We start from the raw sequence: 13,956 nt of genomic DNA, 5'->3' as shown, positions 1-13,956 counted from the left end.
GGGTACTGACATGGATAGAAAGTTGGTTGACAGACAGAAAGCAAACAGTGGGGATAAATGGGTCCCTTTCAGAATGGCGGGCAGTGACTAGTGGGGTACCGCAAGGCTCGGTGCTGGGACCGCAGCTATTTACAATATACATCAATGACTTGGATGAAGGGATTAAAAGTACCATTAGCAAATTTGCAGATGATACAAAGCTGGGTGGCAGTGTGAACTGTGAGGAAGATGCTATGAGGTTGCAGGGTGACTTGGACAGGTTGCGTGAGTGGGCGGATGCTTGGCAGATGCAGTTTAATGTGGATAAGTGTGAGGCAGATTATTATCTGAATGGTGTCAAGTTAGGAAAAGGGGACGTACAACGTGATCTGGGTGTCCTAGTGCATCAGTCACTGAAAGGAAGCATGCAGGTACAGCACACAGTGAAGAAAGCCAATGGAATTTTGGCCTTCATAACAAGAGGAGTTGAGTATAGGAGCAAAGAGGTCCTTCTGCAGTTGTACAGGGCCCTAGTGAGACCGCACCTGGAGTACTGTGTGCAGTTTTGGTCTCCAAATTTGAGGAAGGATATTCTTGCTATTGAGGGCGTGCAGCGTAGGTTTACTAGGTTAATTCCCGGAATGGCGGGACTGTCACATGTTGAAAGACTGGAGCGACTAGGCTTGTATACACTGGAATTTAGAAGGATGAGAGGGGATCTTATCGAAACGTATAAGATTATTAAGGGGTTGGATTCATTAGAGGCAGGAAACATGTTGCCAATGTTGGGGGAGTCCAGAACCAGGGGGCACAGTTTAAGAATAAGGGGTAGGCCATTTAGAACAGAGATGAGGAAAAACTTTTTCAGTCAGAGAGTTGTGAATCTGTGGAATTCTCTGCCTCAGAGGGCAGTGGAGGCCAATTCTCTGAATACATTCAAGAGAGAGCTAGATAGAGCTCTTAAGGATAGCGGAGTCAGGGGGTATTGGGAGAAAGCAGGAACGGGGTACTGATTGAGAATGATCAGCCATGATCACATTGAATGGCGGTGCTGGCTCGAAGGGCCGAATGGCCTACTCCTGCACCTATTGTCTATTGTCTCTAATATAACTATGGTCACTAGTCCCAAAAGGCTCATCCACTGATACCTCAGTCACTTACTCTGGCCAATTCCCTAAAAGAAGGTCAGGCTTTGTGTTCTGTTTTGAAGGATCCTTTGCATATTGCCTGAGAAAACTTTGCTGAATAGATTTGCCAAATTCTACCCCATCTAATCTCTTGGCTCTATGACAATCCCAGTTCATATTGGGGAAAGTTAAAATCCCCTCCAATGTCATTATGAGCTTCCTCTTGATTATAATGGTGATTGCCTATCACATATTGTCACATGTGGAAGGAATATGACCAGCCACATGTCCAGCCAAGCCTCAATGTTACCCAAGGGCCAATTTAGGCAGAATCCACTTCATTATCATTCTGGAAGCTTCATGTGTGGCATTGTGATAGAAGGAAATGTACAAATGAAATACAGAAGATGTTAGACTGAGTACATTTTCCTGAGCACTCTTGATTTGAATATTGACTCAAACATCCACAATGGCCTTTATGACAGGTAAGAATACAGTCATTGCTAGCTCCCACTGAGATTCCTTTAACATCAATTTTGCTAGCAGTCAGGGATGGTATATAATGATAATTCACAAATTATCAAATTACATCCCTCACAATGGATTAAGAGCATTTGGGAAGAGCATAACATTTAAACGATGATGATTACAATAAAATTGATAGTGATGTGGAAACCAAAACTGTCTCACTTAAATATATAATTAATTTAAAAAAGACATAAAATAAAATGTACCATTTTGCTACCATTGCAAGCTTGGGCAAGATTTCTAAAGTTGATTCCTTTTCTCTGTTCATTTTACGAGGCGACAATATGTGTCTTAATCTTTAATCTTACAAAATTAATTACTGAAATAACTTTCAAACTGGCCACTGTGAACATTGTCCCTTCATATTTGTTGTGCTTTGTGAAATCACCTCCACAAGATCCCTTGGTAGAACTGAATTTTCAGTTAGCAATTGAGATTTATAATTTATTAACAAATCTGCTCCTAGCTGCCCCTATCAATGGCTGTTCTTTGACAAGAGAAATAGTTTGATTCTTTACCCAATTAAATTGCTAAGCGCAATAGTAAATGCATGAATATGTTACTATTAAATCCCTTTACTTCAGATTTTTCAACTTCATAACATTTAATGTTGAATCACGAGGAGCAGGTTTGGACTTTTTGCTGCCCAATGTTCACATCTCCACCTGATTATCTCTCTTCGTCTTCCCCAGATTCCCCCGCGTCCCTTGACTAGATTCCAAGCCATCAAATTTGCTTTAGTCCCTGCAGTTATTAAGGTGAACCTGGTGCCACCCATGGCATCTATATTTCAGAACTTGTAAGACATGCAAACCAAGGTCTGTAGTCTAGCCACATTCCATTATGTGTTGCTCCTGGACTGCTCCCCAGGTTGAGCTTAGTCCAACTTCGAGGCTATTTTGCTTACTGTTTAAGCTGAGCATCTAACACTCTACATGAAAACTAAAAGTTCCCATTTTGACCACCAGATTGTTTTTGCAGCGTGATGCTTTGATCACTTTGTTGATACATACTCCCTCTGAGGTTGTCTACAGATGGCTTCCACCAGAGCCTTGCATGTTTCCTGTCTATACTTGTGCCCCCACATTTCCACAGTCTGATTGCTATCCCCAAATTCTTCCTTTCTTTTTCACGATCCAGTAATGTTTTTTGAATCAATATTGCTATTTCCAAAAGCTCCCTGTGTGTGGAATTCTACTGGACATTGCCACTCTTTCATTAGTTCGGTGGGTTGGATTCAAAACTTGTCCACCCTCACCCTTCTGTAAACCCAGACATGATTAAAAAAGAAGCAGAGAGCAGGTATAACTGGTTTTAATCATCAGTTTCTGTTAGAGTCATAGAGTGATACAGTGTGGAAACAGGCCCTTCGGCCCAACTCGCCCACACAGCCAACAATGTCCCAGCTACACTAGTTTCACGTGCCTGCGCTTGGTCCATATCCCTCCAAACCTGTCCTATCCATGTACCTGTCTAACAGTTTCTCAAACAATGGGATAGTCCCAGCCTCAACTACCTCCTCTGGCAGCTTGTTCCATACACCCACCACCCTTCGTGTGAAAAAGTTACCCCTCGGATTCCGATTAAATCTTTTCCCCTCCACCTTGAACCTATGTCCTCTGGTCCTCGATTCCCCTACTCTGGGCAAAATACTCTGTGCATCTACCCAATCTATTCCTCTCATGATTTTGTATACCTCTATAAGATCTCCCCTCATTTTCTTGCGCTCATGGAATAGAGATCCAGTCTACTCAACCTCTCCCAATAGCTCACATCCTCTAGTCCTGGCAACATCCTTGTAAATCTTTTTTGAACCCTTTCAAGCTTGACAATATCTTTCCTATAACATGGTGCCCAGAACTGAACACAATATTCTAAATGCGTTCTCACCAACATCTTATACAACTGCAACATGACCTCCCAACTTCTATACTCAGTACTCTGACTGATGAAGGCCAAAGTGCCAAAAGCCTTTTTGACCACCTTATCTACCCGTGACTCGACCTTCAAGGAACTTGTATTCCTAGATCCCTCTCCTCTACAACACTACCCAGAGGCCTACCATTTACTGTGTAGTTCCTGCCCTTGTTCGACATCCCAAAATGCAACACCTCGCACTTTTCTGTATTAAATTCCATCAACCATTCCTCCGCCCACCTGGCCAATCGATCCAGATCCTGCTGCAATCTTTCACAATCATCTTCACTATCTGAAAAACCACTAACATTTGTATCATCAGCAAACTTGCTAATCTTGCCCTGTATGTTCTCATTGAGGTTCTTGCATATACCTGTCCCCTTATTGACCCATGGCACTAAATACCCTGAGCAACTACAAGCCTCTAACTAGGTAATCTCATTGATAATGATGGTTTGCAAATATAGATACAGTATCCAATCATGTGGCATTGGCATCCTTAAGCTTAATTAGCACAGAGGAACTAGTTAAAAAATATATACTTTTTCTTTTGATGATGAGGTTATTTTGTGAAAAGTTACATGGAATAACATGATGATGTACAGCAATATATGTACATGACCGTTTTAACAGGGTTCTAGATACAACTCTAGTGCTGGTGCAGGATTCCCAAAAAGTGTATCTGCAAGTCGAATCGATAATAAAGAAAGCAAACTCAATGCTAGCATTTATTTCAAGAGGGCTTGTATACAAAGGGATGTAACGCTGAGGCTCTATAAGGCACTGGTAAGTCCGCATTTGGAATATTATGAGCAATTTTAGGCACCTTATCTGAGGAAGGATGTGCTGGCTCTGGAGAGGGTCCAGAGGAGGTTTACAAGAATGATCCCAGGAATGAGTAGGTTAACCTATGATGAGTGAGCGTTTGTCAGCACTGGGCCGGTACTCGCTGGACTTTAGAAGAATGAGGGGGGATCTCGTTGAAACATACAAAATAGTGAAAGGCTTGGATATATAGTGGATGTGAAGAAGATGTTTCCACTAGTGGGAGAGTCTTGGACTAGAAATCATAGCCTCAGAATTAAAGGACATTCTTTTAGGAAGGAGATGAGGAGAAATTTCTATAGTCAGAGGGTGGTGAATCTGTGGAATTCTTTGCCACAGGCTGTCAGTGGATATTTTAATGGCAGAGATAGATAGATTTTTGATTAGTACAGGTGACAGAGGTTATGGGGAGAAGGCAGGGGAATAGGGTTAGGATGGAGAGATAGATCAGCCATGATTGAATTGTGGAGTAGACATGATGGGCTGAATGGCCTAATTCTACTCCTATCACTTATGACCCTATGACCTAACTCTGTTTTGTTTTGTTACAGGTGCTTCTACAAGAACCAAATCAGGGGATTCGCTACAAGTTTAACGTTCCAATCACTCGTACTGGTAGTGGTGATACAGAAGTGGGATTTGCCTGGCATCATCTGTCATGGTCAGAATGCTCATCCACCTGTGCTGGAGGTAGAGTACTACAGAAGCATTGATCATTCCTGATTAGTCTAGTCTAAACTAAACTAACACTGCAGAAACATTGATAATCCCTGATTCTTAACCTGGAATTTACATACTTTATATAAAAATCCCAAGGCAGTGTAACTGTGCTTGTTATTAATTTTTTCTGAGGTATATTTAAATGCATTGTAAATTCATTTTCCCCAATGTAGATAAGTCTGATTATAATGCAGTTTGCAAAGTTTGGAATCTTAACATTTCTAGTCGTGAAGAAACATATTTGACCCAGTGAAGGAATTATTCAATTAGTCCCACTCTGCTTCCACCCAATTTAATAGCACATTGTTGGATTGGATATTATATAGAGTCACAAACACATACAGGAGTAAATGTACCATTTGGTCTACCAGGTCCGCACTGACCTATCAGCCACCCGTTTACACTAATACAGTTTCGTCAATTCCCCCCAGATTCCACCACTTAGCTACACTCTCGGAACAATTTACATGGACTAATTTAACCACCAACCCATGCAGTTTTGGTGATGTGGCAGGAAATCAGAACAACCATCGACATGGAATCACAGGGAGAATGTACAAATGCTACGCAGGCAACACCCAAGATCAGGATTGAACCCAAGTCTCCGGCGCTGTGAGGCAACAGCTCTGTGATCTGCACCACCCTCTTATTTAAGTTTCATTTAAGAACAAAGAGAAGGCCTCATTATGGGTCATTTATAATTTATCAAATAGTCTAATGGGGACAAACGTTTGTGTGGTAAGCCATACAAATTATAATATAAAACAGAAAATGCAGGAAACGGCGGCTCAGACAGCATTGCTGAAAAGAGAAAGAGAATTAATGCTTTAAGTCAAAGATCCTTCACCTGAACTGGAGAAGAGACAAACAAATTAGCATAAAGGTGTAGGAAGGGTGGTGGATGGATGGGTATGACAAAGGGTATGGTTCTGACGGGGTAGGAGCACATGAGCTAGCTCGGTACAATTTTAATCCAATGGAAAACTATGAATTACGCTAAACAGCAGTAAATGATTACTGTGTAGGAAAGAACTGCAGATGCTGGTTTAAATCGAAGGTAGACACAAAATGCTGGAGTAGCTCAGCGGGACAGGCAACATCTCTGGAGAGAAGGAATGGGTGATGTTTCGGATCGAGCCCCTTCAGACTGATGATAGGGGAGTGGGCGGTACAGAGATAAAATGTAGTCAGAGACAGTAAGACTGGTGGGAGAACTGGGAAGGGGGAGGGGATGGAGAGAGAGGGAAAACAAAGGCTACTTGAAGTTAGAGAAGTCAATGTTCATACCGCTGGAGTGTAAGCTACCCAAGTAAAATATCATATCATATCATATCTATACAGCCGGAAACAGGCCTTTTCGGCCCTCCAAGTCCGTGCCGCCCAGCGATCCCCGTACATTAACACTATCCTACACACATTAGGGACAATTACATTTACCCAGCCAATTAACCTACATACCTGTACGTCTTTGGAGTGTGGGAGGAAACCGAAGATCTCGGAGAAAACCCACGCAGGTCACGGGGAGAACGTACAAACTCCTTACAGTACAGCACCCGTAGTCAGGATCGAACCTGAGTCTCCGGCGCTGCATTCGCTGTAAAGCAGCAACTCTACCGCTGCGCTACCGTGCCGCCCTATGAGGTGCTGTTCCTCCAACTTGTGCTGGGCCTCACTCTGACAATGGAGGAGGCCCAGGACAGAAAGGTCAGATTGGGAATGGGAGGGGGAGTTAAAGTGCTGAGCAACCGGGGGATCAGATAGATTAAGGCGGACTGAGCGGAGGTGTTCAACGAAACGATCGCCGAGCCTGCGCTTGGTTTCACCGATATACAGGAGGAAATGATTGCTGTTGAATTTGGCTCACCTGGACAAGAGAGGAAATTTGCCCATTGTCCACGTTCCAAATCTTGATTCCGACTAGAAAATCTGGAAGCAGAATTGGATTCAGCCCTTGCACATAACACAGCTGAATAGCTTGAGCTGCTTACTGCTTGGTTTCATACTTTAAAATGTTGGTACACCTTTGAAATTGACCCCTAATATCTTGGAGAGGTGCATAGAATTTTATTTTAGTTTCCTTAACTGTGGTTATTTTTAGTAAGCAGACCAAATTCATGAATTACTTTTTCCGGTGATTTCAACAATAGCAGCTAAATTTCTGGTGATTATGAACAAAACTGAGGGATAACAACTGCACATTACTTCAGCTATCATGCGGTGGGCTGAATTTCAATAGATTGGGCTAACCACTAGCTATTGCTTCAGCAGAAGGTTGTCAGAACTCCTGGAAGATGATATAAATGGTTGGCTACAGCATTTCTGCAGTCATTCATTTGCTGATAAGTGTAAAATAACTGTTAAAAATAGCAAAATATAAATACCAATCTGGAAATATGAAAATATTATGGGATAGATTAACATTAATATTGTATTGATGCTTAAAGCTGAAGGAAAATATAACTCTGCTAAATTGTTGAGAGAGTTAAAGTAAATTTCTCACAAACAATTATCCCTAAATTTAGCTTTTGGTAATCAGGAATTTAGCTTTAAAATGGAGTTTCTTCCCACAAGTCATCAGGACTGTTAACTCTTATATCACCAGGGACTAATTTACTGTATTAATTTATTTTTTGTGTTGTGTCTTTTAAAAAAAAATTATATTCTGTTTGTAGTTTTAGCACAATCCGCAGGCATTGCCACTTTCATTTCACTGCACGTCTTGTATGTGTATGTGACAAATAAAGTAGACTTGACTTGACTTGAGCTGCTAAATATGCTTAATCATAGTCATAGAGCCATCTAGCACAGAAACAGGCCCTTGACTCAACTTGTCCTTGCTGACCATGATGCCCCATCTAAACATGTCCATTTGCCCAAATTTGATCCATATCCTGCTCAACCTTTTCAATCCATCTCAAGTGTTTTTAAATGCTGTTATAAATCTGCCTCAACTATCTCCTCTAGCAACTTGTTCCATATACCCACTGCTCTCTGAGTGAAAAGGTTTCCCTCACGTTTCTATTAAATCTTTCATCTCTCACCATAAACCTCTGTCCTCTGACTCAATGCTTTTGCCCTATCAAATGATTTTATACATCGATGATAAGATCACCCCTCAAACCCCTGTGCTCCAAGGAATAAAGTCCTAACCCCCACAAGTCCTGGTAATATCCTTGTAAACCTACTCTCCACTCTTTTCAGCTTAATGATATTCTTCCTAGAGCAGAGTGACCAAAACTGAACAAAATACTCTGGGCCTTCAGAAGAATATTCCCAGATTTATTAGCCTTTACATTTAAATGATGTCCTTTATGGAACCTCTCTAGTTAAAACGAAACTACACTTTTATGTAGGTTTTAAGAAATCTCCTTGTGTAAGTACGCTGTGCCCCCTACAGAATACCAAGCCATTGTTATTTTTCTTGAAATAGTATTATAAATTGTCCCGATGTCTCTAAAGATTTGTGCATGTGAAACCGCAGGTCTCTTTTTCTTCTGGGGCTTTTAAAGTTTTATTATCTAGCATATAACATATTTTCTATTTTTTTCTTTCCAAAAGGCATTGATGGAACACATCTGCATTGAATTTCCCTACTCACCTGCTAATGTCCCCCTTCACTGATTAATTTTTAGAAATGGTGAAATGTATCTATCCAAGCATCACACACACATGCAAGAAAATTGGAGTTCCTTTAGCTATGATTTATGCATATATAGTGGGTGGGGCAAGGTCTCTGTCATGCAAGAAATTGGATCCTTCTGGTAAACACATATTTCTTGAACTGTGGCAAATTCAGAATGTAAGATTATGTGTCAAATATTTTTCAAAGGATACCAACTCTTAAGTATTCCCATTTCCCCAATAACAAAATATTAATAAAGAATTTTCAATAATAAATTATTATTTAAAGAATGTGCTAATCATAATAAAGAGGGATAAACCTTTTTTTTTACAGGTGCACAGAAACAAGAGGTAGTTTGTAAAAGATTAGATGACAATTCCGTTGTCCAGAATAGTTACTGTGACCCTGAGAGTAAGCCACCAGAAACACAGAGAGCTTGCAACATAGAGCCGTGTCCACCAGAGTAAGTTTCAGACTTTTTTCTTTGTACTTTTGTCCTCTATGGAAGCAGTAATATTGCTTTTCTTTCCAGAGCACTTTAAATCAATTGAAACTATCGGATGCGATATGTATCGCAGGGTAAATTAACCTTTCGTCTACTTTGATGGCCATCCCTTCAACTGCATAGCTATTTATGGATGTAAAGAAATGCCAGATACCAGGACTGAAAATATTTCTTTATGTTTAATTATGAAAATTTGGACAAAATATGGACGTGCAGGATCTTAAGCAAAAACGTGAGACTTCTAATGAACATAGGAGACAGCTAGCAAGAATGATTTAAACAGGATAAGCTGCGGAGAGGGCAGAAAGAAATTAGATCCCAGTTAGAACTGATCACAGGACGGAAGGTAGTCTGAAGGTAGACATGTTGTCTCAGAAACCTGGAGACGAGTAGGAGGTGGATACAAAGACCAGGCAGACGCAGACCTGAGAAAGGAGGCAAATCTGTTCTGTACTTGAATTACCAGAAGCATTGGTTATGCTGGAAATGGAGGCCATTGTAGCAAGAAGGAATGCAATCTGATAAGAAAATCAGGCACATGAGTGACTCTAGAGGATTGTAATGAATACAACATACAGGAATAGACAGCACTCAAAAAAGTAGCAGCAGACAGGAAAGGGGGTAGTGTAGTTCTATATGTCAGAGACACATTGGAGGTTAATTGAGTTGATACTGTGGGAGCTGAGAAGTTAAAATGTATTCCTCTAGTTAAGTATTTTTAAAGATGCAAACAAACACATTTTAAAGATACAAACAAATACAGATCACCAGGTTAGGAAGGAAGATGGAAGTTTGTCTGCTTTGCTAAGAGATAAGAATGGCACATGTAAACAGGAAGGTTACTTTCTGGGCAACTTCATTAATTTGGGAATATCCAAGCAATTTGAGGTCTGAGGAGCATAACTGCTTCATGATTAAGTGTGTCAACAAAGTCTTGAGAGACAACACACATTTAACTTTGTAAAAGAAAATGAAGGAAAGGAAATTAGTACCATCACAAGGGGACTGTGACCTCAAAGTGGTCTGGTTCAGCACAATGGGGTATCTAGAAATTCAAAGAACCGCAAGGTATGTCTAGCTTAAAAGCAACGTGGAAACAGCTTCAGCAAGTTGATCGGTAGGGCTTGCCCCACAACATTTCAGAACATAAGTAATATGTACTACTGAACATGCAAGATAAATGAATACAGCAAGTCAAGATGCCTAGACTAAACAAGAGTGACCCAATCAAAATAAAAATAAAATGGAAGATCAACCTGTATTAATAATTCAGTGGGCAAAGAGCAGACCGGAGTGAAAGCAGGAACTTGGCAAAAACATTAAAGGGTAATCAGGGCAGAGAGAGCTGTGGAGGAAAACATAACCACCAATAAAAACAGTAATATTTCTTTAATACCTTGCACCATTGAAATTTTAATAGAAAGAATTGGAAAAAAAAACAACAGCCTAAACGAGAGAATGTTTATAAAATTGTAAGTCTTTCCATAAGCACAATGATCTCCCAAACTAGCTGTAACTATACAGAATTAATAATATCAAATAATATAAATGAAATTAAAGTCCTGACATAGTAAATCGGTTTAAAGCAAAGGAACACCATAGATAAATTATATCTATTCCAAAATGGTGCTTAGTGTAGCATCAATGGCCATCAGAGGATTAAACACTAGGTTGTAGAGTCCTACACCATGGAAACAAGCTTTTACCCCCTTCTTGTCCATGCTGACCAAGTTGGGCTAGTCTCATTTGCCTGCAATTGACCCAGATCCCTCTAAACCCTTCCGATCCTTATATCTGTTCAAATGCCTTGTAAAAGTCATAATTGTATCCACTTCCATAGCTTCCTCTGACAGCTCATTCCAGATATGACTACATTCTGAGTGAAAAAGATGCCCCTGAGGTGCCTCCTAAATCTCTCTCTAGTTTTAGAATCCTCTACCCTGGGAAAAAGACAGTGAGTCCTCCTCATGATCTTGTACATCTCAATAAGAGCATCCTTCACCAAAGAGGAAAGACAGTCTATCCAACCTCTCCCTATAACTCAAACCCACAAGCCCTCTTAACATCCTCGTGAATCTCTTCTGAGTCCTTTCCAACTTAATGACATCCTTCCTGAAGCAGGTGACTAGAACTACATAGAGCGTTTGATGTGTGGTCTCACCAACAACTTGTACAGCTGCATCATGATGTCTCAACATTTACACTCAATATGTTTCCCAAACAGGGCAAGCATGCAAAAATGCCTCCTTGATCCCACTGTCCGCCTGACTGACTACTTTCACGGACATGCACATGCAATCCCAGACATTCTCTGACAAGGTAGCTCAGGGTGGTCCAAATGTCTTTTTAATATTGTTATAGTAGCTGCCTCAACCACCAGAGTTGTCACAGTTGGGAATTTTAAATTTCCCAATATAAATTGAGACTGTTTTAGTGCCAAGGGCTTAGACAAGGTGGAATTTGTCAAATATGTTAAGGAATGTTTCCTCAGGCAATACATAAAGGGCACTGCAAGGAAAAGGGCAAAGCTTGATCTACTCTTTGGAAATTGAGATGGGCAAGTGACTGGACTGTCCATGGGTGGGCCTTTTTCAGACCAGCAACCACTGTTTTCTTAGTTTTATAATAGTTATGAATAAAGAAAGGGCAATCTCAGTTAAAATTCTAAATTGGGGCAAGGCAAACTATGTGGTATTAGTCAGGAAATTTCTAAAGTTAATTGGAGTAAGCTGTTTGTGGGCAAAGGAACATCTGGAAAGTGGGATGTTTTTAGAAGCATGAGAGTTCAGGGCATGCATGTTAGAGTGAATAGAGCCCGTCAGAAACCAAAGTGGACATTGCTGTGTGGAGCCATAGGAGATGGGCAAGATTCTTAATGAGTATTTGTTTTCACCATGGAGAAAGATATGAAGACTTGGGAACTAAGGATAGTTAATGGAGATGTCTTGTGGACACTCCGTATTACAGTAAAGCAGATGCTGGATGTCCTAAGCCATATAACGGTAGATGGGTCTCCTGGGCCTGATTAGGTATACCTGAGTATACTGTGGGAATCTAGAGAAGAAATTACAGGCATCCTGGCTGAGATAAATGAATCACCATGAGGCACAGGAGAGGTGCCGGAAGATTGGAGTGTATGCCTCTATTTAAGAAGGGCTGCAAAGAAGTCTGGGAACTATAGACCAGTGAGCCGAATATCTGTGGTAGGCAAATTACTGGAGAGGATTCTGAGAGATAGGACAAAAAATGCATTTGGATAGATAGGGGCTGATTAGGGATAGTCAGCATGGTTTTGTACATGGGAGATCATGCCTTATGAATCTGATTGGGTTTTTAAAAAGAAATAACCAACAAGGGTGATGAAGGCAAAGCGGTAAATGCTGTCTATATGGATATCAGCAATGGCATTTAATAAGGTTCTGCATGGTAGGCTGCTGTGCAAGGTTAGATCGCATGGGATCCCGGGAGAGCTGGCTGACTGGACAGAGAATTGGCTTCATGGAAGGAAGTAGAGGGTGTTTTTCAAACTGGAGGTCTGTGACCACTGGTGTGCCTCGGGGATGGGTTCATTGCTGTTTGTGGTTTAAGTCAACGATTTGGATGCAAATGTAGGAGGCATAATTGGTAAATTTGCAGATTACACTAAAATGGATGGAATCGTAAATAGCGAAGATGCTGAGCAAAACTTACAGCAGGATCTTGATCAGTTTGGATATGTGGACTGAGGAATAGTTAATGAAGTTTATGCAAAAATGTGTGAGTTGCATTCTGGGAAGTCAAACCAGGGCAGGACATTCACAGTGAATGGCAGGTCTTTGGGGAGTGTTGTGGAGCAGAGGGATTTACGTGTGTAGGTACCGAGTTCCCTGAATGTGGCATTACATCTAGATAGGGCGGTCAAGAAGGCTTTCGGTACATACCGTCATCAGTTAGGGTACTGCTTACAGACGTTGGGATCTTAAGTTACAGTTGTACAAGACATTAGCGAGGCTGCATTTGGAGTATTGTGTTCAGTTTTGGTCACTCTGCCATTGGAAGGATGATGTTAGGCTGGAAAGAATGCAGAGATTTACAAAGATGTTTCCGTTGCCCGAACTATAAGGAGAGGATGGGGAGACTAGGAGTTTAGCAGGAGGCTGAGAGATGATCTTATAGAGGTGTGTATAAGACCACAAAGGGAATAATTAGGCTGAATGCACAGAGCCTTTTCCCCAAAAAAGGGACATCAAGATGCAGAGTACATAGGCTTACGTTGAGAGGGGATGGATTTAATAGGAACCGGAGTAGCAACTTTTTCACATAGAGTGTGGTGGGTATATGGAACGAGCTGCAGAGGAGGTAGTTGAGGCAGGTACTGTAACAACATTGAAAAGACATTTGGACAGATACATGGATAGGACAGGTTTAGAGGGATTTGTTGCAAATGCGGGTAGGCGGGACTAATGTAGATGGGGCATCTTGGTCGACATGGACATTGGGCCGAAGGGCCTGCTTCTGTGCTGTATGACACCATGACTATGACTCCAAACAGGATAATGTGGTGCCAATATTCAAAAGTTCAATTTGTCTTACTTCACTGCTAAGGAAGCAAATTAAATTGATTATCAGAGATAAAATGGATCAAATGTAAAACAATAGTCTTGTAACCAGTGCTCGTAATTCAGAGTACACGAATTCTCCTGGAGAAACCTTTTGGAGAAAGTGACCCCGAGGTGGATTTTGGAATCGCCTTT

General features: G+C 41.1%; 1 protein-coding gene across 2 annotated transcripts in view; it reads left to right on the top strand.

Annotated features, from left to right (window-relative positions):
* The window catches only part of adamts6 (ADAM metallopeptidase with thrombospondin type 1 motif, 6), a 231,674-nt gene that overhangs the window by 200,487 nt on the left and 17,231 nt on the right, over nt 1–13,956 (top strand). For both annotated transcript variants that reach the window (XR_013547164.1, XM_078397497.1), the window contains exons 20-21: nt 4,928–5,066; nt 9,052–9,181. Coding sequence is in view for 1 of the 2 variants with exons in the window: in XM_078397497.1 (XP_078253623.1) it covers nt 4,928–5,066; nt 9,052–9,181 (269 nt within the window). In the remaining variant the exon portion in view is untranslated. The remainder of the gene's footprint in view (nt 1–4,927; nt 5,067–9,051; nt 9,182–13,956) is intronic.

This window comes from Rhinoraja longicauda, chromosome 1 (assembly GCF_053455715.1).
Source record: "Rhinoraja longicauda isolate Sanriku21f chromosome 1, sRhiLon1.1, whole genome shotgun sequence".
NCBI classification, from domain to species: domain Eukaryota; kingdom Metazoa; phylum Chordata; class Chondrichthyes; order Rajiformes; family Arhynchobatidae; genus Rhinoraja; species Rhinoraja longicauda.
Note: the sequence above shows the minus strand (reverse complement) of the source record. Positions and strands in the feature narration are given on the sequence as shown.